General features: G+C 49.5%; 2 protein-coding genes across 11 annotated transcripts in view; both read right to left on the bottom strand.

The window, feature by feature from the left end:
* Positions 1–196: 196 nt before the first annotated feature.
* Positions 197–5,239, bottom strand: PIM2 (Pim-2 proto-oncogene, serine/threonine kinase). Its single transcript, XM_004000495.6, has 6 exons — positions 4,978–5,239; positions 4,733–4,842; positions 3,951–4,001; positions 2,106–2,478; positions 1,434–1,610; positions 197–1,335 (listed from the first exon to the last, which is right to left on the bottom strand). The coding sequence occupies exons 1-6, from the start codon at positions 5,036–5,038 to the stop codon at positions 1,172–1,174; spliced, it is 936 nt and encodes a 311-aa protein (XP_004000544.1). The 5' UTR covers positions 5,039–5,239; the 3' UTR covers positions 197–1,171.
* A 2,944-nt stretch (positions 5,240–8,183) lies between these two features.
* The window catches only part of OTUD5 (OTU deubiquitinase 5), a 28,165-nt gene continuing 9,822 nt past the window's right edge, over positions 8,184–26,526 (bottom strand). For 2 of the 10 annotated variants that reach the window (XM_045051178.1, XM_045051184.1), the window contains 8 exons: positions 24,202–24,292; positions 16,619–16,683; positions 16,360–16,531; positions 16,128–16,276; positions 11,490–11,693; positions 9,818–10,019; positions 9,615–9,728; positions 8,184–9,310 (listed from right to left, as the gene is read on the bottom strand). In XM_045051178.1, the coding sequence (XP_044907113.1) occupies positions 9,186–9,310; positions 9,615–9,728; positions 9,818–10,019; positions 11,490–11,693; positions 16,128–16,276; positions 16,360–16,531; positions 16,619–16,683; positions 24,202–24,292 (1,122 nt within the window). In that variant the 3' untranslated portion in view covers positions 8,184–9,185. Of the gene's footprint in view, positions 9,311–9,614; positions 9,729–9,817; positions 10,020–11,489; positions 11,694–16,127; positions 16,277–16,359; positions 16,532–16,618; positions 16,684–24,201; positions 24,296–26,526 lie in introns of all 10 variants that reach the window. The other 8 variants (XM_045051176.1, XM_045051182.1, XM_045051177.1 and 5 more) reach the window with 5 other exon arrangements.

Consider the following 26,526-nt stretch of genomic DNA (forward strand, 5'->3'; position numbering starts at 1 on the left):
TAAAGGAGATTTAGGATGGTACCACAAGGCTAAGAATCCCCAAGAGCTGAGGAGAGCTCCAGCCCACCTCCCTCTTGGCTCAGCATACAGATGCTCCATAATTGCCTCACTGTATCTACAAATGGCCAGTCACTTCTGATTCTATAACATTTATTAAGTAGTGGGTTTCCTTGCTGCATCTACAGTGGCCAGTCGCTTCTGATTCTATAACATTTATTAAATAGTGGGTTTCCACACATGGCTTTTTAAATAATCCAGGCAGGGGGAGAAGGAAGAGGAGGACACAGTTGGAGTTCCCCTCCCACCAATACATAAGTATTTACATTTCAGCAACTGGACAATCCTGGCTCAGAAGGAGGCAGCAAGAATCCGAAAAAGATGGAGGGTGGGGGGGGGGCCCAGGAGAACAAACAAGACTTATTTCCCCCACCCCATCCCCCAAAAAACCATCCACCCCATCCTAGCGGACTCTGGTGGTGTCCATCTTCCATTCCTTCCCCAAATCATGGAAGAAGGGTTCTCCTCACCAGAATAAGAGCACTTGGGATAACAGAGTAGGGTCCCCTCACCAAAAAAAAAAAAAAAATAATAATAATAATAAAATAAAATAATAATAAAAAAAATTTTTTAAAAAGTCCTGGAATAACAATAGGGCATTACCTCCCCCAGAATTAACAACCCTGGGCTGAGGTAGGCAAGCAGCTTGACTGAATATAGACCCTGGGCTAGGGGAAAGGGTCCTTTTGCTAAAATAAGAGCTGCTGGGGCATTGGAAGGAAAGCACCCTTGCCCAAGTGAGAGCATTTAAACTAAGTGTGTGCGGTGGTAGCAGGAGGTGCCAGTGTAGGGGTTACAACTTATCAGAATAAGAGTCCTGGGGCTCAGAATGGAAGTAACTTCAAACCAAATAAACATCCTTAGCAAAATGAGAAATATGGAAGTCCCCCCCCTCCAGAATAAGAGACCGTAAGTTCTGGGAGGAAGGCTCCTTAGCAGGATTGGGATGGGGACTGGGCAGACTTGGCTTATGTCTCCTGATCCCTGATCCCCAATCTCTGACCCTAGTAACACTGGATTTTTACTGACCTGTATAACCAGGTCAACAGATGTCCATCTATCCCTGTGGCATGCCATGGGACGGGTATTTAAACTAGTGGGGGCCTGGCCAGGACTAGGGCAGCAGGGACCAGGCCAAAGGGGTGGGACCCCCCGTGGGGGCATTGAGGGATGCATCCTCAGCTGGTGTCTGCATCCAGGGGTCCAGCAGTATCTCCTCCAGTGAGGGTCGGGCAGAGGGTTTGGGGGCCAGGCACCGGCGGATTAGGGCACAGCAGTCTGCAGATCAGAAGTACACAGAAGATTAGCAGTCAGTTGGGGGCACTAGTCCCTGGGAAGGATGCAGTCCACTGGGATGGGACCAGTGAAGGCCTCACCTGGGGAGACATGGGCAGGGAAGTGGAGCTCAGCCTCCAGAATCTCCTGGTCCCTCTCAAAGGGAATGTCCCCACACACCATGTCATAGAGGAGGATGCCCAGTGACCAGACAGTGGCTGGGAGCGCGTGGTACTGGTGACGAGAGATCCACTCTGGGGGGCTGTACACCCTTGTTCCTGCACACAAGCCAGAGATTAGACCACTCTCTGATAATGCCCTTCCCCCACCTCACCCTCCCCAGGAAGTGTGGTCCCCTCACCAGAATTAAGAGAACTCAGTACACGAGCAGGGTTCCCTCACCAGAATAGGAGCTCTTTAAAAATAACAGCAGAGTCTCATCATTAGAAAAAGGTAATAGCAGAGTGCCCTCAACAAAACAAAAGCACTTAAAAGTAACAGTAGGATCCCTTTACCAGATAGAAAAGGAATATTCAGGATAACACAATCCCCTTACCAGAATAAGAACCCTGAACAAGGTCTAGGCATTGTCAGAAGATGGACTTTATCAGAGGACAAGGCTTGAGCATTGCCAGTATTAAAGATCAAGAACCTTACAAAGGTGCAATACAGATCAAGGATTACAGGACACCCCAGCACTAGGGGCCAATGATCAAGAGACCACAAAGATAAAAGGTAAAAAATCCCCCCACTGAGATTTAGGGAAGACTTACCATCAAAATCAGTATAGGGTTCATCATGAAGTAGGGCACCGGAACCAAAATCAATGAGTTTGGCACAGCCCCGGCGAAGGTCCATCAAGATGTTCTCATCCTTGATGTCACGATGGACAACTCCACGAGCATGGCAATGCCGAACAGCTGCCACTACCTGGGCAAAGAGGCAGCGGCTTCGGCCTTCACCTAATGGGCCCTGCTCTGTGATGTAGTCAAAGAGATCCTGGGCAGGCAAAGGTCGCTCGAGGACCAGCATGAAGCCTTCTGGTGTTTCAAACCAGTCAAGCAGGCGGATCACACCAGGGTGCCCACCACCTGCACCCACTTTCCATAGCAGTGCCACTTCCAGTGGGCATGTGACTGAGTCTGACTGTGAGGGGAAGAGGAGAAAAGAGAGAACACAGACGTCAGGGCAGCAGCTGTGAGGCGGACTTCTTGCCTGAACTTAATTCATAGCCCCTCAGCCTCCTGACTTTGTGGTCTTCAGCAACCCACTTCCCTCCCTGAGCCTCAGTTCCCTAGCCTTAAGGGCCACTGCAAAGGTGGTTTGAGCCAAAATCCTATGAACATCTGGCTCAGTAACTATTTGAATAAATGAAAGTGGTTCTTAAAAAAAAAAAAAAGCCTTCTGCAGAAGGAGCAACTGATGAACACTACTATGTAATAGGGTATCTTTTGTTCACTGGCATCTCAGAAAAGATTACAACAGTACCTTACATACAGTAGATGCTCAATAAATAGCTGTTAAATAGCTGAAAGTACTCTATAGCATAGAGTCTAACACAGAGTTAGCACTCAATAAATACTATTATTGTGTAATAGTTGTAATGTTTTGTTCACTGACATAGCTCAAACACTAGAACAGGGTCTGGTAACAGGGCAGGGCTTAATACATGTTTGTTAAACAGGTAAAAGCAATTAGTAGAAAGGACCTAGCACAAAATTAGCTCTCAATAAATGTAATTATTTTGCCAAATGCCTAAAACTGTGCCTGGCACATAGTAGGTGCTCAATATACATTTGTTAAATAGCTGAAGCTGATTAAGTACAAAGGAACAAAGTAAGAACTCAACATCATGTGATGTTTTGTCACTGACACCAAACATCTATAGAACTGTGTTGCAAGTACTCAGTGGGACTTGGAACACAGTAAGCTTTGATGATGAAGCAAAACCTGAGACATACAGTCAGTGCTCAATAAAAGGCATAAATGCTAGGCCATAAAAGCCGCCCCACGCTAGAAGCCCAACGCGGGCACAAGGGCTGCCAGAAGCAGCCTCCCAGCCTGAGGTGGGGCCCTCTCCCGGCCAGTCCACTGACTTGCACAGCCGCAGACAGGTTTTCTCACGGTGGTGAAAATTCCGCTACTGCGCAGGCGCGCCTTCTCCCTCCGGGTCCCACAACCTGCGCGGGCGCACTCTCCCCTAGAGTCCGCCAGGGGGCGCTCGCACTCCTACAACTAGCCCAGACCCGCCCAGTTGTCCGTTAGCGTTCTAACGGCCGGAGTGAAGCAGCCACTGTCACCATGGCAACCAGTGACCTCTGCCCCTCTTTCCCCACCAGCATGCCCCGCGGGCAGCCCCCGAGGCAATGTTCGGAGGGAGAAGGAGAAAGGCGGTTTGGAGGGGAGAATCCAAGGCCATGGGGGTAGCTGGGGTGAGAACTGTTTGGAGGTGTGGATGTCACCACAGGGGAGTAAACACGGGCTGGTAAGAGTGTTCTCACCATTACAGGGCCCAGTAAATCATACAAGCCCTAGAAAGGCAAGGGGGTGAGTCCCTCGCCAGGGCCCATCGTCAGAGATGGCGTCGCCAGGTCAGGCAGGACTCCAAAGATACTCACCAAGGGGGACCAGCCCAACACACGATTCCGGGGGATCACTTTGATGGCCACCTGGAGAAGGGGGCTGAGGTGAGGGGACCAGCAGACGACCCCCAGGCCCCTCCTAGTCTTGACCCTCACCCCAGTCTTTCTGGTCCCAACCTCGCCACGCCACAACCCAAAATGAGCTGGAGCTTCTCCCCTGCTCTCCAAGTCCCCAGAACCAAGTTCACCTCTCCCATCATCCTTAGCCCTGGGTTCTCCCTTCTCAGGCTTCAGGCCCCTCGTTCCATCTCCTCAGCTCTGAATTTCCTAATACCCCAAGCCCTCGATCTTTCCATCCAGCTCCAAGACACCCCAACTCTCTACCGGGGTCCTGGTCCTCAGGACTCCACGCTGGACATCTGCCCTCAAAATCCCCCAAATCTCAGCTCTGAGTCTCCACCTTCCCACACAGATACATATCCCCTGGATCCCAGGATCTAGAGTCCTCACGACCTCCCAGGCTTCAGTCTCACCCCCCTGGACTTCCAGAATCTCTGCCCTGAAACCCCCCTCCCCCCACATACCCACCTGGATAGCCACACACACAAACAAGCGCGCCCACGTGCGCGCGCTCGGGCACCCCCACCAACCTGGATCCTGGTCCTCATGACCCTACCACGCACACATTGTTGGCTCATCCCCTGGTCAGTCAGCATCCCAGCCCCGGGACTCCGGGGCCCCGAGACTCCCTCCCCAGCCGCGCACACACACGCGCACACGCACACCCCTGACCCTCCCAGGACCCTCGTAGTGGATACCTGGAGTCGGTCTGTGACGCGATGTCCTGCGAAGACGGTACCAAAGCCCCCCTTACCAAGGAGAGGGCCAAGTCGGTACTCGGCCTCGAACGCTTCCCGATCCTTGCCTCCTACGCAGGCGGGGGCGAGGAAGTCAGGGTGGCTGCGTGCTGAGCCCGGCTGCGACCCTCTCCTCCCCTCCTCCCGCGCCGCCCTCAATCACTTCAGCCCGCCCGGCCTAGTCGCGGTAGGGGAGCCTCGCTCACCTGGCGGCGGCGTGGGGGTCACCGGGGCCACGGGGAGCCCTTGCAGAGGCTTAGTCAACATGGAGGAAGTGCTGCGCAGATTGAGCCCGCTGAGCCCGCAGGGCGTGGACGCCCGGGGCAGCGAGGCTGGTGAGCCAGGACTTGGGGGCGCCAGGGTGGAAGGCAGAGAAGCTGGTGGCCCAGAAGGGCCCTCAAACAGCGCAACGTTCGGATTCGACGCGCGCGCCAGCCCTAACGCTACTGAGCCGGGGCACGCGCCTCCCGAGAGAGTCGCCCCGGGCGACAGCCCCGCCCACTTGGCTTTGATCAATCCGAACGCGGCACCTGCTGTACCCCAGCCAATCGGAGCCAGTCCTTATTTGCATACCACCCTCAACGTTTCAAGTACCCCCTTATGCAAATACATGCCCGGATCTTCCGCGGGGGCCGGGCCCGCATGCAAATGTAGGGGGGCGCGCGCGAAGAGGAAACCGGTTCTGGGAATCCCTTTGCAGCGACCGCATTTGTTTTGGTTGTTGCGCGGGGTTGTTTTTATATATATGCGTATGTGTATGTGTATAGATATAAACTTAAAAAAATAACTGCACCGCCTCCTTTCCTAGGAAGTTGGTTTGCAGCCGCTGCTTCGAGATTAGCGCGGAGATAATGCCAGGCCCGGCTTCTAAGAATGCGAGCCTGTGGCTACCCTGGACCCGGTCTCCGAAGAGTGCTCAACACCCATGACCAGAGCCCTCAAGGCGACCGGCGGCTTCTCCCCCCAAACTGAAGCCGGGGATCCTGGAAGAATCCGCCCAGCTTCCAGGGAGGGGTAGCCCTCCTGACCACCACCGCGGGGGACGCGCTGGTCAAAGACAGCGTTCCCAAGCCCTGAGGCGGAGGCCTATGGTGTGTTTTTAGAGCCCTTAACCTGGCCAGACCTGGCTAGGTTTGGCCACAAGCCCAGTCAGCACGTCTAGAATCTGGAATGGCAGGGGGAAGTGGATCTTGGGCGGGGGTGAAGAGCAAGCCAGAGTGATGGTGGCGTGGGGGTATGCTTCCAAATGGCAGAGACGGAAGAACTCAGGTGGCAAAATATCCTCAGTCACAAATTTGTGAAAAATAAGTACAGTGTCATGCCACAAGAAGATATGCACTCAAGGCACTCACAAAAGTACCATATGATATACACAAAACCCATACTGTCAGGCACATTCATGTAAACTTACATGACACAGATGCAGACACGTACTGTCACAGAGACTGACATCCACTGTCAGGCAGGCATGCTGCCAGTTATGTCCCAGAATGACACCCAGAGAAACACTGTTACAGAAAGACAGGCACTCCAGAGAGACTCACATGGACCTACGTTGCCATGTGACAATGACACAAAAATGTCAGACTCACCACCACCAGAACTTGTCATGATACTGGCACCATCAGACACACACTATCACAGGAAGACTTGTACTGTCCCAGAAATGAGAGACCTCGTGGCTGTCACAGGAAGACACACAGATGCTCCAGAGACACACAAGTACTGCTCCAAAGGCAGACATAAATACTTATGCAACAGAGCCACATGGATAGGCAGTGTCACAAAAACAGATGTGGAGAGACCCAGACACACAACCAGCAAACATGCAGCGTTGTCACTGAAATTGTCCAGAAATAGCTACCTAGAATCTGTCAAAGGAATACAAACGGACATCCACCACATCAGAATGAAACCACAGATGCACTGTCACAGACAGACCCACGCAGACATGCACTTGTCTCAGAAACAGGCATAAACTGTCAGAGACAGAGTCCCACACTCAGTCACCATCTGACACACCTGGAAACAAGCCCTTGTCACACACACTGGAGACACTGTGAGAGGCATGTGAAGACTTGGACTCACCAAAGTCACACAGACAACACTCAAAAAGCAAATACACACATGTACTCTCCCTTATTCATCCAGTATTTATTAGGGGTCTACCGTAAGCCTGCCAGGCCCTGGCAGGGGTGCAGATATTAAGAGATACACAGATTAAGTCAGGCATCACAGCCCTTGCACAGTTATTGGGGAAGGAGTAAAGACACATTTGTGGATAGAAGTGAGAATGTGGAGTCACACAGGGCTTCTCAGAAGGTGACCTTCTACCCATCTTGAAGGACAAGGTTGGGGGCTCAGGACAGGGGAAGGGCAAATTCCAGGCAGAGGCCAATGAAACTGGACAGAGCAGCAAGAGGTAGGCAGGGGCCAAATGGTGCAGAAACTTCAGTATTAGGATAATAAATACTATCTGCTAACATCTGAGCTCTCAGAACGTGCCAGGCACCATGCTATCATACATTATATTGACCACATGCATTCTCTCTCTGTGCTCACAACCAGAGAGTGTGAGGTAGTAGACATTAATCACTCCTGTTGGACACGTGGTAGGACCCTTGAAACTCACAGAGCCTGTGATTTGACCAAGGCCACACATCTAGAAAAAGCCAGGTAGGTTTCAAACCAACTCTCCAACATCTGCATGCATGACCAGTGAATTTCACAGACACCCCACAGGTGGCCACCTGGCCAGCCATGCCCTCACCGGCAGACCTGGACATGCACCCTTCCACATGGGCCCCATTAGTGAGGCACAGCAAACAAACAAACAAACAAACAAACCCCATTCTTGACAAAACATGGGGTCCAGCCATCCTTCTCTGCCTTGACTTTACCCCAAGGAAAGGCAGACAGGGGTGTTAGAAGACTGGGGACATCAGTAAGAAAGGACTTAACCATTCCTTAAACCCAGGAGGCCCACCAGTCAATTCCACTAAACTTACGTTGATATGAGGCCTCTGTTGTGCCTTTTCAAAGCATTCCTCATCAAAGATCACAAGGAAAGAGCAAACGTATGCAGGCAAGGAGGCAGGCAGAGAAATTGGAAGTTCAGTAACAGCCCTCAAGCTCATAGTCCTCTGCTCCCATCATACCCCAGGACACAAGGTGGGCAGGCTACACGTGCCAGTATTGAGGCAGGGGCAGCAGGCAAAGATGGAACTTTCTTGTTAGGAACAGGTCCAGAAGTTGGTTTAGTGAGCAGTGAATCAAATATGAGCAAACCCCGGGCCCGGGGAAATACCGTACTGGAGAGCATGCAGCCCTCAGAGGTCAAGCCAAGGTCTATGCCATCACCGCCTCTGCCCAAAGCCCCACCCATCCCATGCCCCACACAGAACAGAGGCGCTCAGGGGAAACTGACATTTGGTTTTATTGTGCCAAGGACATTACAGATGGTGGATCTTGTCAACACCTGCAGGGCACAGGTGCCTCATCTGTTGAGGCTGCTCCCACTCCCCACTCAAATCCTGGGCAGGCAGTGGCTGCCATGATCCTCAAAGGTGCCTCCCACCCCAAGATTCCAAAGAGACCAGTGGTGGTGGTGGTAGTGGTGGTGGTGGTGTGGAAGCAATAGGAATGCAGCGAGGTCAGAGTCTCAGTGTCCAAAGCCCATATGACACCTGCCCCCCTGCCCCCCACCCTGCCCCAGCTTGCACTCTAGACACTGCCCACCTCCACAGAGCTGGAGGCTAGAGACAGCAACCACATCTTTGTGCTCCCTCTGTGGCCCATGGCCTGCCTGCTCCCAAACCAGAGATGCCGCCTTCACAGAGCCAATGCTGTTGTCTACATCATTTTGGATTGATTGATTTTATACGATAAAAGTACATTTTAATAAAGAAAAAATTCAACATTGAAGGCTCAGACATTCTTGGGGTACTGGGAAGGGGAATTCCCACTTCTTCCTCGCACCTTCCCAGCATCATTGTGGAGGTGGGGGTAACAAGTTTTTCTGAAGTTGGAAGAAACAGGGCAGGGAGTGAGGGGGGCAGGGAGACTTTCCTCTGTCTGAATGTTTCTCCTCGGGGACTGCCTGGCTGCCAGTTGGTTTGTCTCTGTGAGCCTCTCGCCTATGTTCGGCACCCTTGCCCAAGTCCCCTGTGGAGTGCAGGGATGGTGCTGTGCAGGGGGCAACAGGGCACGTCAGCTGGCGAAGAGACGGGTGATGGTGGTGGTGGCAGCGATGAAAGGGGGTGCAGTGGTGGGTCAGCCAGAGGGAAGTGGGGAAGAGGGAAACGAAAGGAGAGAGGGAAGAAGGCAAGAGGGAAGAAAGCCAAAGAAGGTGGGTCGGCACCGGAGGGCAGGAGTGGTGGGGGTTGGGAGATGGTCTCCAGTCTCTGGGTCTCCATCAACTCTTGTCTGGGGGTGGATCTCTGTGCACTTTGTTTTTCTTCATACTGTCTAGGTATTCCTGTTGGGACACTGCCAGCACCGATGCTAGGATCTCATCATCATCCCAGTCATTCAGACCTGCTGGGCCAAGAGGAAGGGGAAAAGGATGATGGAATACTTCCAGCCCTCCTTCTCTTCACCCTTTGCTGATCCCTGGCTCTAGAGAGATCCTATCCAGGCCCCTCTACATTTCTATGGAGAAGGCTCCTCCGGGCCTATGGAATCCCATTCAGATCCCCCCTGGACACATCCCTTGGGTTTGAAAAATTCCCTTTTCTTGGGTAGATGGCCAGAGGTCTGGAAGGCCCCCCTCATGGGGTCTGTTGGTTCTTCTCTCTCCCCAATTCCCAGCTGGCCTCTGGGCCCCTAGACAGAGGAGGCTTACCAAACGCAGAGGGGGACATCTGCTGAATGAGGGCCCGGCACTCCAGAGCAGGGTAGAGGGACACGAGGGGGGGAGTAGCCCGGTCAGCCCCTGCCGAGAACTGGCTGCTTGTACCTGGGGCAGAGGGATAGTCAGAGGCAGGGCTCAGGACCTAGGCAGCACCTCCTAACCCCGGCATGCTTCCCTGTCACCAACTCACTGACCTGGTGCACAGGGTGAAGGAGGTTTGGCAAGAGCTAAGACAGTGCCTGGGGAAGGGGGCTTGATGCCCAACTCGGTGTGCAGCTCAGGGTGCTCGGGTGAAGAGGCTGAACTCCGCTGCCGCGGGGACCTATTGGTCCACTCCTCTAGGCCACTGGAGGCTGCTGCTGTGGCAGAACTGCATGTGGCGCTGGCTTTCCGGGGCTGCAGTGGGAAGGAGGAGGAGGAGGGAAGGACCAACGCCAGTCATGACCCTCCTATGCCCCATCCCTAAGGGCTGGCTCCCTCCCGGAATCCTGGCTATGATACAGTTTCTACATAGGCCACCATCATTCCTGGGCACACAGCAGACCACAGGACAAAGGTAAGCTCCTTAATCCTCCCTCACACCCTTACAGCCAATTTGACAGGGAACCTATACTTCCACCTTCAAAATCCATTCAGACTCCATCCCCTTTTCTCCTTCCTTCCTAGCCAGCTCCGCCATCAGTTACCACTGGGACTATTCTAGTAGCCTCTGCCTCACAGGCCCCTGCTTCTACCCCTGCCCCCTAGATTCCATGTTGCACTCAGCAATCAGGGGGATCCTGTCCCTCCTCTGCTCACAACCCTCCAAATGGCTTCTGCCTCACTCACAGTAAAAGCCAAAGTCCTCACCACAGCCCACAAGCCCCTTCTCAATCTGGCCCCACCACCTCTGACTTCATTTACTACTACATTCTGCTCAGCCACACTGGCCTCCTGAGCACACCCAAATCACACCAGGTGTGCCCTACCTCAGGGCCTTTGCTGGCCTTCTGCCTTGCCTGGCACATGCACTTAGCTAACTGCTTTACCTTCTGCAAGCTTTTGCTCACATCTCACCTGCTCTCAGGCCTACCCTGACCACATTATTTAATACTGTGACCTCTCAGCGCCCTTAGCCCTACTCATTCCCTTTACCCTGCTCTACATGTTTCATCTGTCCCACCTCTCAACTAGTGCACTCATTATGTTTACTGTTTATTTTGTTCCACTCTGCAAAAATGTAAGCATCACAAGCACAGGGATCTGGGCCTGCCTGGCTCACCAATGTACCCCCGTACACTGAGAACAATGCCTGGCACAGACCTGCGATCAATATTTGTTAAGTAAATGACTCAACTCTTTCCAGCATCTACAGTCACTCTAAACTCCTTGTGATTCCTCAAATGCCTGCCTGCTCTGCCTCCTCTCTGCCCTAAACATTCAACCTTCCTGTGTGAAGACTGATCAGAGCCCCCACAACTACTGGTCTCCTAGACAGGGTCAAGGGCTTCACTGATGTATGTCTCCCTCAGTAGACAGGGGATCTCTGAGAGTGGAGCAGGCCAGACCTGATTTTACATCCTCAGCACAGAGCCTAACGCACAAGGACCTTCAACAAAAGCCTGTCCCTCTGGAACTACCCATCAATCCCACGTGTCACCACCAGTGGCTGGCCTCCCTCACTCTTTTAGAGAGCTTGTTCTGCAAAGGTGTTGAGAGTTCTAAGGCACAATGCCAAGACTCAGGCCAAGATGAGGTACAGAATGGGCTGGGAGCTTCCTTTTCTCCCAGATGTCAAAACTGCTTAATTTTTTTCTGTCAGTATGGGGGCAGAGCATGGGAAGTAAGGGGTTCTTGGCCAGGCCAGTGACAGAGCCCAGGACACACCTGGCTGGGGCCGCGGACCTGGCGGGCCTGTTTCTCTTGATCCCGTAGCCACTGCAGGTAGGATTCCCGAGCCACCTGCTCCTCAATGGCCTCGTTTGTGGCCTCCCAGTCTGTGGCCCGCTTCTTGTCTTCCAGCATCTGCTGTTCAATCCATGACTCCTCTGATGTTTTTATGGCATTCTTCATCAGGGACTGCTCTGCAAACTGCAAGGCACGGAGGACAGGGATGTAGGGTGACACTCTGAACTCCAGCCAAGAGACAGAACTGGCTCAGGATTATGAGGCTGTAGGCTCAGAAGACAGGGGATAGGAAGGCAGGTACTCCTACTAAGCACCCCCCTGAGCAGGCTGTCTATTCATCAGGTATCGGGGGAAGGCAGGCTGGGGTAGTGGGATTTGTCACTCCAAACTCCTACACTCAGAAGCCCTGCTCCCAACCCCAAGACACTTTGACTGAAGTACTACGTCTGGGGCAGCCAGGTACTGGAATTTAAAGATGCCTTACCCAGAGATGACTCAGTTTCATAATGCTGAGGCCTTCCTCACCTATGCCCACATGGGACAAGGAGAAAAGATCACCTGACCTGAAAAGTTAGCTGTGTGTACACAGGGCGAAGGGAGTATTTGGACATTTAAGGGGACAAGAGGACAGTACTGTCATGGTATAGGGTATTATGAGTTGTGGAACACCGTAGAAAAGTGCTTTTCGTCAGGCTATGAGATATAAAATAATGAGAAAAATATCAGAGCATATTCCAGGCATTAAGTGTAATTATTGCTCAACAAAATTCTAACATTATTTTAATGCAGATATACACACTACACACCACTTAGTGTGTGTGCACTAAGTTATGATGTAAAGCGTAGTTTTTTACCCATGTGTAATAGTCCAAAAAATGGACTATGTAAAATTGTTAGAACAAGTCAATTAAAAAGTAGGCAAAAAAAGTCTAAATACACAACCTCCTCAAAGAAGATATACAGATGGCAAATAAGCACATGAAAAGATGCTCAACACCATTTGTCATTAGGGAATTGCAAATTAAAACAATGAGGTACCTTATCTGTTAGAGGTATCAGTAAGAACTGCAGCTTCATATAGATACAGATGGTTACATAAAAAAATATTTCTAGATAAGAGTATACATAGAAATATTTCTAGGTAAGTGTATACATATGGGTTAGAATACACAGATATATTTCCTTGCTCTGTCAGCTGAAGGAGCCTAGAAGCAAGGACACCCCAGTAACAAGGAGCATACTCAGCATCCAGATCTTGATTTTGATGGGGGGTGGGAGGGAGGAGAGGGTGGGTGATGGGTATTGAGGAGGGCACCTTTTGGGATGAGCACTGGGTGTGGTATGGAAACCAATTTGTCAATAAATTTCATATAAAAAAATTAAAAAAAAATTAAAAATTTTTTAATGTTTATTTTTGAGAGAGTGAGCAAGCAGGGGAGGGGGGAGGGAGGGGGAAGAGGGAGGGGGAAGGGGGAAGGGGGAGGGGGAAGGGGGAGAGGGAGGGAGTCACACAATCTGAAGCAGGCTCCAGGCTCTGAACTGTTAGCACAGAGCCTGTTGTGGGGCTCAAACTCATGAACCACAAGATCATGACCTGAGCTGAAGTTGGATGCTTAACCGACTGAGCTACCCAGGCACCTGCAGATCTTGGTTTCTAATAACACACTCCAATAAAGGGAACCAGGGATCTTTGGAGAAATGGCTGGTTCTAGAATTGGGGCAAGAAATACACAAGATGAACCTGGAGCACCTCATAGTGCCAGAAGCTACGAAGGTGCTACAAAATGAAACAAAATAAACAAACAAAACCCAAAATTTAAAACAGCCCACCACCACAATGATAGGGGGATGTCAACGAAATGTAGGAACCAACTAAGAGAGCTCTTAATAGCCAAAACTGGAACAATGTGAGCATCAAAATCAATAAAAATAGTACTGGGTTACAATCCAGTATAAAAGAAATACCCTTGAGTCCACAGTGATATAAATAAATGGAGGACAAGAGACCAATCTCCCTTGCAGAATTCTACAGTTTATATAGGTACTACGCCCTCAAGAAGATAGAGCATAACCTCCACTTCTCAAGTGTGGGCTGTACATAATGGTTTCCTTCCAAACAGGACAGTATGAAAAAGGGAATGGGGAAAGAGAGTAATTTTACAGTGGAGAAAATCTGACAAACACTACTTCCACTATCAGTCAAGGTCAACATCAACAGTCATAAATCACGTTCACAGTATATACTACTGACATGATGTGATGAGAATGGCACTTTTACCACTGTGATCTTTCTCCCTAAAACCCATAGCCCCAGTCTAATCATGAGAAAAACATTAGACCAATTCCAAAAGAGAAACATCCTACGACATACATGACCAGTACTCTTCATAACTGTGAAGGTCATCAAAAACATGAAAACGTGAGAAACTGTCACAAATAAGGGAACCTAAAGAGACATCATGATTTTAGTTAATAACAATGTATCAGTATTAGTACAAATATTATAACAAATGTCAATTCCAAAAGAGAAACATCCTACAATAAGTGACCTGTACTCCTCAAAGCTGTCAAGGTCATCAAAAACATGAAAATGTGAGAAACTGTCACAAATAAGGGAACCTAAAAAGACATCATGATTTCAGTTAATAATAATGTACCAATACTGCTTCAAATATTGTAACAAATGTATCATAGTCATCTAATGTTAATGATAGCGAAACTATTGGGCTTGGGCGGGAGAAATGGAGAGAAGAATACATGGGAACTCTATACTATCTTCTTAATTTTTTGGTAGATCTAAACTTCTAAACCATTAAGTCTAGGTGCGCCTGGGTGCCTCAGTTGGTTGGGCGTCTGACTCTTGATTTTGGCTCAGGTCATGATCTCCTGGTTCGTGGGATCGAGCCCAGCTTTGGGCTCTGTGCAGAGCCTGCTTGGGATTCTCTCCCTCCCACTGCCCCCTCCCCTTCTGGCATGCATGCATATGTGCTCTCTCTCTAAATAAGTAAATAAACATTAAAAAAAAAACCCAAGCCTACAAAAAAAAAAAAAAAACTTAAGGCATTCACATTTTTTTTAAAAAAGGAAAAAGAGGGGTGCCTGGGTGGCTCCCCAATTGAGTGTCTGCAGCTCAGGTCATGATCTCAAGGTTCATGAATTCGAGCCCCACGTTGGGCTCTGTGCTCACAGCTCAGAGACTGGAGGATGCTTCGAATTCTGTGTCTCCCTCTCTCTCTGCCCCTCCCATGCTCGTGCTCTCTCTTTCAAAACATAAATAAACATTAAAAAAATAATTTTTAAGGGGCACCTGGGTAGCTCAGTCAGTTAAGCATCCAATTTCGGCTCAGGTCATCATCTCACGGTTTGTGAGTTCAAGCCCCATGTCGGGCTCTGTGCTGATGGCCTGGAGCCTGCTTCAGATTCTGTGTCTCCCTTTCTCTGCCTCTCTCCCTCAAAGGTAAATAAACATTAAAAAACAATTTTTTTGTAATTTTTTAAAAATAATAAATAAGGAAAAAGAAAAATGAGTGATCAGACCACAGAAAGTCACGGATGAATCTTAAATTTAAATACGTAGTGTTATGTGTGAGAAGCCACTCTGAAATACTGTAGGATTCCAATTCCATGACATTCTAGAAAAGGCAAAACTAGATCTGTAAACAGATCAAAGACAAAAACAAGGAAACTCAGAGAAACTGTCAGAGCCGAGAGGAGCCAAGACAACTAAATGTAGTATGGTGTCCTGGACCAGATAAGATCCTAAGGGAAAGACTGAGGTCATTTAAATAAAGTACAGTCTTTAGTTAATTATCAATATTGCCTTTTGATTGTGACAAATGTTCTATGCTGACATGCTAATCAGAGTGGGGAACATGGAAATTCTCTACTTTCAGTAATTCTGACAATCTAAAACTATTCTAAAATTAAAAGTTTACTTAAAAAAACAAAACAAAAAAACCCTCCATTGGAGGGTGTGTTGGTGTTAGGGTGTGCATTTCCTAAAATGAGGCAGGGGCACTTTCTGCTTATAGGAAGTGAAACCTGAATAGAAGATAGCAAAATCCCCAGAAGATGACTGTTTATGAGAGAGAATGAGAATGTCAGCGTGTGCTGGAAAACATACTGTCACCTTCTGAGCACCTACTAGGCACCAGGCTCAGTGTTAGGCACTTACTGTATAGGCTGAGCTACCAGCCCAGATTACTTGGGTAAATCTACCCTAGGTCCCACAGCCAGTAAGTAGTACAGCCAGGCACGCACTTTAAGTCTCTGAACACAGCTGTCTATAACTGCTGAGTTTCAGAAGAGGATCCATGTGGGTGCCAAGATACCCATACCAAGCCTTGGTTCACAGTTCTCAGATGTGCCTCCATATCACAAAATGTCAACCATCAACAGGCATGAAAGATGGGTAAGCCAGCTGGGACAGGCAAATGGAGACCACAGACTGAGCCCTGAGATCCCCTCGAGTTAACTCCCTATTTTTATAAAGGTGAGACCTCAGGGGCAACTCAGAGGGGACAGGACATTTTTGTGGACTAGGGCATAACTGAGACCCCAACAGAGGTTTTTGGCCTCTGTATCTAGCAGTCATCCTGAGCAGGGGGATCCACTTACCCCCGGTTTGAATGACGGCAGGCCTAGCCCCACACCAATGGTGGCCTTGTTGGGATTCACCACTGAATTGTAGTGGATATTCCGATGGTAGCTGACGCGGATGGGTTCATCCTCATTTTGATGGATCCCATGGAATGTGTTGATGGGTTCTGCAGAGAAAGAGAAGGAAGGAGCATCCACAATGGGCCAGGCAGGGCAGGCTCGGACCAGGTGCAGTCGGTTGCTCACCTACCCACCACAGAAGTACCTGTGCTGTACTGGTACACCTCCACGGGCCGGTTGTACATCTCTGCCATGGCCTGCATCTCAATGTGGTTGCCATGGCAGTTGTTTTTCCGCTTCCTGTTGATGTAGGTGGTGAAGTCCTCTGTGACATAGTTGGAGAAGTAGTCTGCATTCTTCATCTGCAGAACAGATTGGAGAATCAAGGTCTGCAGGGTGAGGAGATGCACCCATACTGCCCCCACCCCAAGGCCTCCACAGGGTCTCACCAGGTAGTCCATGCAATGCTTTCGTACAACCTCATGCATGTCCTGGTCTCCATATACCTGGTCAGCTGTGGGGAGAGGAGAAAGGAGAGGCTGGGGTTAAGAGCTGCCACCAGAAGAGTTTGGAGTCATGGAACATCCTTGGTGGTGGAGGGCTGGGGGCCAGAAAAACTCCTTTTCCTACACTAAAGGCCTGGAGAGTGCTAGGCTTTGTGGGCTGGAATGGGGTCATGGAAAAAGAGGCAGGCAGGGACAGTCTTTAGGAACAAGAGTATAGGCGAGAGGAACACAACCACAGTCCTCTCAGGCAGATGAATTTGTCCAGGGCTTGCCAAGCCACTCAGACAAGTCAATAAACATTTTAAGTCCCCTAAGTGGTCTTGAGCACCAGCAATTCCACACTCCCCCTTCACTCTTCACACGAGGAAGCCAAGGTTCAGGGAGAGTTTGTGGCTTCATCAAGGTCACACAGCAAGTGAGTCTGACGGATTCAACTCTAGAATCCAGTTTTCCTGACTCCTGGGAGCCAGCATGGCCTCTGTAGGTTAAAAAAATGAAAAAAGAAGAGACAAGAAAAACAACTGGGCTCGAAGCCTAGTTCTGCCAGGTCCTAGTGAGCTAAGCGACTAGAAGAAAGCAACCCAAGTGTTCCGAGCCTCATGTGCCTCACACACAAAACAGGAACAAGTAGGATGATTCCCTAGCAGGCCTCTTGTGGGATCAATGAGATAAAGGGTATAAGGTGACTAGGACGGGGCTTGGGACAGACCAGCCACTCAGCAAATCAAGAGTTCCCTACCCATAGTGGGGCCTGAATGTGGGGTACTGTGAAGGTGAGAGAGGTGAGTAAAATCCTGCCCCTGCCTGCAAGAAGCACGTAATCTAAGCAAGAGAAATAAGACACATATGAACATAACTTAAACTTAATTCAGGAAAGGCAGCCTATGGCCCAAATGGTCTAGGCATCATGGGGTTTTGGTCAAAATAAGAACCAGGCTCCTCCTGCCTCACTCTGAGGATCTTCACACATGCCATTTCCTCTTTTCAGGGCATTCTTTCCATTCTCCTCGGCTGCCTACCTGTCAAATACCCATGTGTTCTTTATACAGTTCCCCATCTCTCCCACCCTCCAAAGCACTTCTATCACCAGATTTATCAAAGATGTATGCAGACTTCCTCTGCCTGAGCACTCTGACTTCCACTGAGGGCTGAGAGCAGTTCACATCCAAGTCCACCCCAGCTCAGAGGCCAATACAGTACAGGAAATCGGGAAGAGCTTGCTGACTGGATGGATAGGCTGGGGTGGGGGGAGGCCGGGAGTCTTGTCCCTGGGAAATTAAAGTGGGCTTGAAGACGAGGCCCACCTGGTGTCCACTGGCTAAGACAAAGAGGGAATTTCCCTTTGTCTCCCCAAAGGACCAGGACCACTGCTCTGATGGGATCACCCGGGGCACTGGGGCAGGGTCAAGTCCCTCAGGGGACACCACAGAGTTCTTCCATGAGAGCCAGTCTGCCTTGGAAGAATCACTGGAAGAACGCCTTTGCCGCCCTCCCCCTTCCCTCCCTGGAGGATTCTGTGAGATAAGGAGAAAAATGCTACTTCTGAGATAGAAAACGGGGCCAATGCCTGTCTCATGTCCTCTTCGGAGGTGCAGAGGACTGAGGGGGAGGGGAGCTGTGAAGGCGGGAAGGGGTAGCCCCTTCACCGATGTAAACAAGGATGTGGGTTCTGCGGCCACACTCTTCCCCACCCCCCAGCAGCACTTCCAGCAAGTCACGTGCCCTGCGCACAGGCTGGGGGCCCCCTGCTGCCGCCTTTCTTAGAAGCCAGGACCACAGAGCCCTCTGTGGCTGCCGAGAGCTATTTATGTAGAATGAGCTTGGGGTGCTGAGGAGGCAGTGCTGCCAGCAGCTGCAGTAAACAGGAACTGAGATGGCGGCAAAGGGGTTAAATAGGGGCTGGGCTGCGAAGCTCAAGGAGGTAGCTGAGATGTTCCTAGGGAAGGATCAACAGGCATTTGCAGGCCTGGGAGATGGATCTACCTGAGCTAGATGCCAGATGCAAGAAAATGGAGGAAAGGGGAGACTGGGACAGGGAAGGGAACTGAGGGAACCTCATGAAGGTCCCCCTGCTCCATTCCCCTGCCACTGTCTCCTTTGCCTTAGCAGAAAGGCTCTGCTGCCTCCTAGCTGTGTGGCACTGGACAAGACCATCAAGCTCTCTGGGCCACAATGTCTTCTTCCGAAGTGGAGAGAGTAACTCCTCTTCCTTTCACAGGGAGCTGTAAAGACTAGGGGTAGGGTTTGCTGAACACCTAAGGTGTACTAGGTGTTCAAGAAATGGGGTTCCATTTATTACGAGTAGACGCTGACTCTTTCAGATGGCCAACCACTCACAAGTCAGTCAGAATGTCACCGGAACCACTTATTTAAGCCCTTCCTCATTTCTGTCACTTCCTCAGCCAGAGGAATGCCCCAAACTTAGGAGTCTAGGCTGTCCCTCCTCACACAGGCAGGACTGGGTCTCAACCTTTACTGAATTCAAAGGTCCACAGGTCTACCTTCTGTATCCATAGTTCAAATCTTTAGCAACCAAATTAACATCAAATCAATAATACAAGCTTCACAAACCAGGGCCCTTAAGTGTGGGCAAGGTATAACTTTACCTTCCTACCTACCTCCCTGTAAAATATCCCCTTCTCTCTTCAATTCTAAGATGCACTGGTAGGTGGTACCACACATGCATTTAAATCGCAGCTTTTGTTAGGGGTGGTAGTGGCACGGCACAACCCACCTACCTGATTATAAGATATACCCCAGTTTGGGGAATCATACACATGGAAGAAAATATGTTATCTGAACCAGCAAAACGGAACAATAATACCTCCCCAAAGAGGGAGAGGAGAAGGGTCTTTACAGTGATCTAAGGCAGGGAAAAGCATCCAGGGCAGGGCAGAAACACAGGCAGCCCTCAATGAGGCGGTGCTTGCCTGACTTTGCTAGCTCCACCTCTGTCCTCCAGAAAGCCCTCCTCCTCTGAGAGGGTAGCCATATGGGACCAGGGGCTAGGCTGGGCTGGATTTCCCTGTGGGGGCCAAGGTGGGGGAAAGGGCCAATGGACCTGCAGAGGTAGGGGAATTCAGAGAACTTGTTTTGATAGAAACTGAAACTCCTCTTCTTGCTGACGCTGCACTTGTGGGCAACGTGCACCTGCTCTCCCTTCCCAGAGTCCAGCTGAAGGGGGTCCCCACTACCTCACCTCTGTCCCCAACCCAAAGAACGCTCAGAAATCCTCAGGACAGTACTACAATTGGTTCCACTAAGGTCTTTTCACATTCCAACTTCTTCCATCTTCATCCCAAAAAAGCCCTACTTTACACAGGAGGGATACTGAGGTACAAAAATACAGCACAGCTGGCCCAAGGCCACACATCTGGGAGGGTGAAGGTGAGGCCAAGCTCTCAAGAAATAACCAGTGACTTCAAACACTCATGCTCCAGGTGATGTTACCACCACTCCCAATCCACCTATCACCTTAGCCACCTGACTGCCTAGGCAAGGCCTGATTCTGTCTGCCTCAGTTTCTCCACCAGCACAAACAGGAATCAGCTGGAACCCAGGAAAGGCCTGGGAGTGAGCAGAGATTACAGAGAGGTCAGTATCCCACACCGGTCCTTTCTCTGAGCATGCTGAGACACCAGCACAAAAATGCATGTGCACACACACACACAGCCAGCAGATCCTGCCAAAGACATTCCCTGAGGCCAAATACCCATACCACCCTGACAACTACAGAGACCTATTGTATTCCACAAGTAGCTGCCCTTGCTGCTAACCAAGAAAGACTAAAGGTTGCACATGAGGCAAGGCTGTACAAACTGAGGACCCCCACCTCCTTCCTACCCTTTGCCAGGGGCTTAATGGGAGGGAGGAATACCCAATAGCTCTAACAGACTTGCCTCAACCTCCTTCCCCTATTGCCTGAGGGAAGGTTCCCCCAAACCTCTGTAATCCTTCCTCCTTAGTCTCCCAAAAATAAAGTCACTATTTGCCAAAGAGTTATGTGCAGAAGCAAGACAGGAGAGCCTGGATAATCTAAAGGAGTTTAATAAAGTACAGGGCTATACCATTTGTTTTAGAGGCACCTGGGACCTGCCTCCCCACCAGGCTGCTGCCTGCCTGCCTGCTAGAAGAGCCACAGCAAGTTCTGCTGAGGACAGAAAAGGAAGCTTGGTGTCTGCAGGGAATCTAAAAACAAACCACACAAATGTGTGTACACACAGCAGCAGGGGGAGACAGGAACCTGATCTGTTCCCCACTTGCCTCCTGGCCCACTGTGAATGCCAGCCCCACCAAGAAGATGAGCCAGAAAAAAAGGCCTCACCTGCCTATCAAGCAGCTGTTGTGTGCACCTGGCCCATGGCCCCAAATGGCACACCCTCAGTGGGGGAGACATCCTCAATTAGGGGGAGACAAAACTCAGTCCTCTTAACAGCCTGTCTCTGAGATGCCTGCTCCTCTACTTAAGGATTCCCATGGCAAAGATGGGAAAACTGAAGGAGGCAGGGCAGAAAGAGCCCAGTGGAAACTGGTATCATGGTGGCCCATGGGAATTTTCTCCTCTGGCCTAGTTCAACCTCAAACACCATGTTCTGACACTGGCTATGTGACCTAGATAATAACGTCCTGGCTTTCTCATAAGGCCTCAGTTTTCCCATTAACAAAACAGTCAAAATTAATGAAAGATTCATCCCTCCAATGCTGATGGTCCAGGCTAATGTTTCCGGGCCCCACCATTGCAACATGTACAACTCCAGCTGTTTCCTCATGGCCCATGCAGACAGATGCACGTGTGGCCTCCACTTTGCCCACAGAGGCCAGGGCCAGATGTTTTGGCTGAGTCAAAGCCATGTGGGGAGAGGGAAGAAGGAGAGAGGCAGACTCATGTTTCCAGGAGGAGGTTATCTGAACATAGCAGGGGCAGGGTGGGCCACCAGACACCTCAGGAACTCAGACTTGTACTTCTACTCCACCCAAGCCTTCACTGATGCTCACAAGTCCCCAACAGGGGGTAGTGGGAGAGAGCAGTGAATACTGGTTTACAGTACGGACACCTGGACTGCAGAGGTAAAACAGAGGGTAGAGAAGCAAAGCTGAGAAGGCAGGGCTTTCCCAGGGTCATAGAAAGAATGTGTCCTTGGGATACCTCTGGGTCCCCATGCCAGCTCTACCACTAATGACCCTTTCCTGAGCCTCAACCTTCTCACCTGTCTCATGTGATAATGATCCCAATTTTGCAGGTGAATCTGAAGCACCAAGCTGAGTGCCAGCGAACAAAACAGTCAGGGTCAACAAACAACAGAGTGGTCTCTGTGTGTGCAATCCCCCTCCAACTCCAACCTTCAGTGATGTGCTCCTTCCACTATTCAATGCATAGCAGGAAGTCAGAAGCTATAGGCCTTCTCACCAGAGCTCAGGGCAACTACCACCTGTCCCTGTACAAGCCAGGCTGGAAGCAGAGGGGCAGCAGAAAGCTGGAGGACAAAGTCCCTTTCTCTGGCACATGTCCTGTGCACTCTGCTGCAGGGAAACTTCCAGATGAGGCCTGGAGACCCAGGGGCCATGTACTTCTAGAGAGAGGCCATGGGGCTTCTGAGGTTTTACAGAGAAAAGCCAAGGGCAGCTCAGTTGGGGGAAATGGGTAGCCATAGTGCTGATAGGGAAAGGCCTTCAACCTGCCACGGTCAGCTCTTCCTATAAGCTCAGGCCCTTTACTGGAAGGCCTGGGGTGGGGGCAGGGGGAGTGTGGTGTGGTGTCAGAGGGTGTCTGGGGAGGTCAGCTAGATGGACATACGTGAAAATGTTGCTGTTGATATGGGTTACTACATAAACCAGGTCGTTACTAGCCCCAAGATCTGCCTCAAAGACTGCCTGAGACCAAGTATACCCGGCTACATTCTCTTACATTCACTCCACTAGTAGCCCTGTTTATCCCACATCTCGCCTGAGGTTTCAGCACAGGGCCTAGCACCTAAAAGGCCCCCCCCCACCTATTCTTTCTTTGCCTTCCTTGGTCCAAGATGCCCCCAAACCCAGCACTTTCTGTAGGAAACATTCCAGGAGAACACAGACTTGAGCCATAGGGGGAGGAGGACTGGGATTTTCCCAGGCCAGCACAGGCCACTGCCTGGACCTCTTCCCCTTGGTAGAACTGGCAGGCAAGCACTCACCCCATGTAAACTTCTTCCACCCATTCAATAAACACTTGTGGCTCTGAGACACCACCAAAAACAGCATTTAGGCTTTACCAATGCTACCGTTCCGAGGGCCTACTGTCAGGCACTAAAGAGATTTACTGAAGTAATCTCGTTTATCCGTTGTAACACTGGGTCTCTCAGCCTCCTGTTACAGCCTTGGAAGTAGGCTCAAGCAAAAAGAACTGGTTGCCCAAGTTCACACCAAGAATCAGTGGCACAGCCAAAAGTGGAGCCTGAGTCAGTCCAGCCCACCAGTACTCATGGGGGCTAGCCACAGAGAGGATAGCAGACCTTGTAGGGATTCAAGGAGTCCTTCAGAATCAGTACCATTTAACAGATGGGGAAATATAAGTTTTTGAATCAGGGCCAGAACTAGAAGATAGCACTTCTGACTCCTAGCTGAAAGCTGCTATCAGAGAGCCCTTCTTCCTGGTAGATTATCAGAGCCCCAATGGAAGGGTCAGATCACATTCCCCAATTTCCCCGGACACCAGCACAGGGCCTTACAACTGCCTATTGAGTCACAGGTTCAGAGCCAGAGGGAGCTCAAAGATACTGCTCAGACTGGACAGTTGATGGCATTAAGGAATTATGAATGTTGTTAGGTAAGATAATAACACTTTGGTTATGTTAGGAAAAAACAGAAAGAAAGAACCCTTATCTTCCAGAGAAACATACTTAAGTATTTAACATATGAAATGATCCAATGTTGGGGTTTTGCTTTAAAAATACTCTTGCTTCAGGACAGTGAAAAAAAAGTGGGCAAGACAGTGATAAAACAAGGCTGGCCATGTGTTGATGACTATTTTGAAGATGAATGATGGGTACATGAGAATTCACTATTCTACTTCTGTGTAAGTTTAAAAAAATTCCATGGTCCCAGGGTGACAGCAGTGTGCTGTGGTTAAGAGCATGGGCCTCAGACTAACCTGACCCAGAGACCCCTGACTCTACTATGTACTACCTGATCCTGGGCAGGTCACTCCCCTGCTCTAAGCTGCTTTTCTCATCTGACAAATGGAAACCATGACAGTCCCTACACTTACCTAGCCTGGGGGAGAATTAAAAAGGGTTTCCTTTAGTGGCTGACAGTGCAATCTGTCACCAAGTATTGTTATTTTCTTTATCACTATTACTGTTATTACTTCCGTGCCACCACACTGCCTCATGACCAAAGGCTAGAGGCCAGATACTAATTTGAAGCTGGGGCCTGGAGTCCTGAAAAGACCAGTAAACTCTACCCTCAACCCTATCTTAGGGATTACTCCTAAAAATTAGAAGTAACTCAGGGGCATCTCTAGGCCCTTGAAGGCTGAGGCAGAGACTCACCTACAGCCCGGAAGAGACAGGCGCCGTCCTCCTTCATCTGCTTGATGATGAAGCCCTTCTTGTCCCTCAGGGCCTTTTCAAACCAGTGCTCCTGCTGGAGGGAAGAGGTGGGGGTCAGCAACAGGAAAGACCTGTACCCCCTCCCCATGGCCCTGCCCTCCAATTCCCGAAGGGCCTAGCTAAATGGCAGGGTCAAACTCCCAGCCCTGTTTGACACTCTATGCATGCAAAGGAAGAGGAGACCCTTTCTTTTAGGGAACTGGTCATTGTGTAAGCAGAAGACTTGCTCCCAGAAGGGCCTCATCTGCTTTCTGACGGACCCCTGCTGACCATGTTGGGAATCCAATGCTTGGCCTTCCCATAGGCAGCCGGAGGCCCTGACCCAGAAAGTACCTGGAGGTAGGGGGCAGCAGAGAACCTGGCTTTACCTCAAGGAGTTTCACCTGGGGATCCTCTAGTCACTTAGGGTAGGGATGATATGGAGGAGGGAGTAAATGGCAAGAGCCTAGATCCCATTTTGCCTTTGTATAAGGCAAAATACGTGCAAGGTATGATTTCACTTACAATTGAACAAGTTTAACATACATACATGTGACTATACATATAAGTATACAAACATGTAAAAGTTGGGAAGACCATCCAACAAAATACCCCTAAAAGTTGGCATTACAGGTGATTTTGACCGTCTTCAAGAAAAGTATGCAATCCCTTGTCCAAAATTCCAAAACTCAAAAAGCTTTGAAAACCAGAAGTCTTCCTCTAATTCATCTGCCATCATAACCTGACCTGAGCTGGCGAGAATGTATTTATCCCCCACTTGGAGGTGAATATTCAAACACTGCCATGCAGAAACATTCAGGTGTTCATGAGGTACTGCCACAGACTCCACCAGAGGTGTTACCAAACACACAGTATATACATCAGGTGATTTTTCTAAATTCTGAAATTTCTCTAAATTCCAAAGCACACCTGACCCCAAAGGTTCAGGTTTAGTGTGCCTAGACAAATGTGTATTTTCAGACTTAAAAAAAATAATAATGGATGAGCAACTGGGTGGCTCAGTTGGTTAAACATCTGACTCTTGGTTTTGGCTCAGGTCATGATCTCAGATTGTAGGATCAAGCCCTGTGCTTACAGCATGGAGCCTGCTTGGGATTCTATCTCCCTCTCTCTCTGCCCCTCCCCTGTTCACTCTCTGTATCTCAAGAAATAAATAAACTTAACCCTCTGTTTGTCCCTCTCCCTGTTTTTATATTATTTTTGCTTCCCTTCCCTTATATTCATCTATTTTGCATCTTAAAGTCCTCATATGGGTAAGGGGCATTAAGGAATCTACTCCTGAAATCGTTGTTGCACTATATGCTAACTTAGATGTAAATTTAAAAATTAAATAAAAATTAAAAAAAAATAAACTTAAAAAACAAATCTCTTTCTCCTTCTGCCCCTCTCCCTTGCTCACATAAGCACACCCTCTCTAAAAAAAAAAAAGTAGATGAATAAGCAGAAAAGAGGGTATTTAGGGCAGTGAAACTACTCTGTATGGTACTTTATAAGTGGGTATGTGTCAGGGCACCTGGGTGGCTCAGTCGGTTAAGCATCTGACTTTGGCCCAGGTCATAATCTCATGGTTCGTGAGTTCAAGGCCTGCAACAGGCTCCATGCCAACAGTGTGGAGCCTGCTTGGAATTATTTCTCTCTCCCTCTCTCTCTGCCCCTCCCTGGCTCATGCTTTCTCTCCCTCTCAAATAAAATATAACTTAAAAAAAAGTGGTTATGTATCATTATTCATTTGTCCAAATCCATAGAATGTACACCAAGGGTGAAACCTAATGTAAACTGTGGACTTTGGGTGTTTATGATGTGTCCTACATGGACACTGATTGTAACAAATGCACCACTCTGGTGGGGGATGTTAATAATGGGGGAGGCTATGCATGTGTGAGGGCAGGGGATATATGGGAACTGCCTGTTCAATATGAGAACTCTTTTGTTCAGTTTTTTTAAAATTTTTTTTCAATGTTTATTTATTTTGAGAGAGAGACAGAGAATGAGCAGGGGAGAGGCAGAAAGGGAGACACAGAATCTGAAGCAGACTCCAGGCTCCGAGCTGTCAGCACAGAGCCCAACACGGGGCTCGAACTCACGAACCGTGAGATCATGACCTGAGCCGAAGTTAGACATTTAACCCCCTTTTGTTCAGTTTTTCTGTGAACCTGAAAGTGCTCTAAAATATTAAGTCTATTAAAAAAATAGGGGGGCCTGGTGGCTTAGTCGGTTAAGCGTCCGACTTTGGCTCAGGTCATGATCTCGCAGTCCATGAGTTCA

Source organism: Felis catus, chromosome X, assembly GCF_018350175.1.
Source record: "Felis catus isolate Fca126 chromosome X, F.catus_Fca126_mat1.0, whole genome shotgun sequence".
Taxonomy (NCBI): Eukaryota; Metazoa; Chordata; class Mammalia; order Carnivora; family Felidae; genus Felis; species Felis catus.

Excerpts from the sequence above, each read along its gene's own strand:
- PIM2 (XM_004000495.6), bottom strand. The coding sequence starts at position 5,038 with ATGTTGACTAAGCCTCTGCAAGGGCTCCCCGTGGCCCCGGTGACCCCC. Across the intron at positions 2,479-3,950 it reads TGTTGGGCTGGTCCCCCTTG|TCAGACTCAGTCACATGCCC; the intron begins GTGAGTATCTTT and ends TTCCCCTCACAG. Across the intron at positions 1,336-1,433 it reads CCCTGCCCATGTCTCCCCAG|ACTGCTGTGCCCTAATCCGC; the intron begins GTGAGGCCTTCA and ends TCTGATCTGCAG.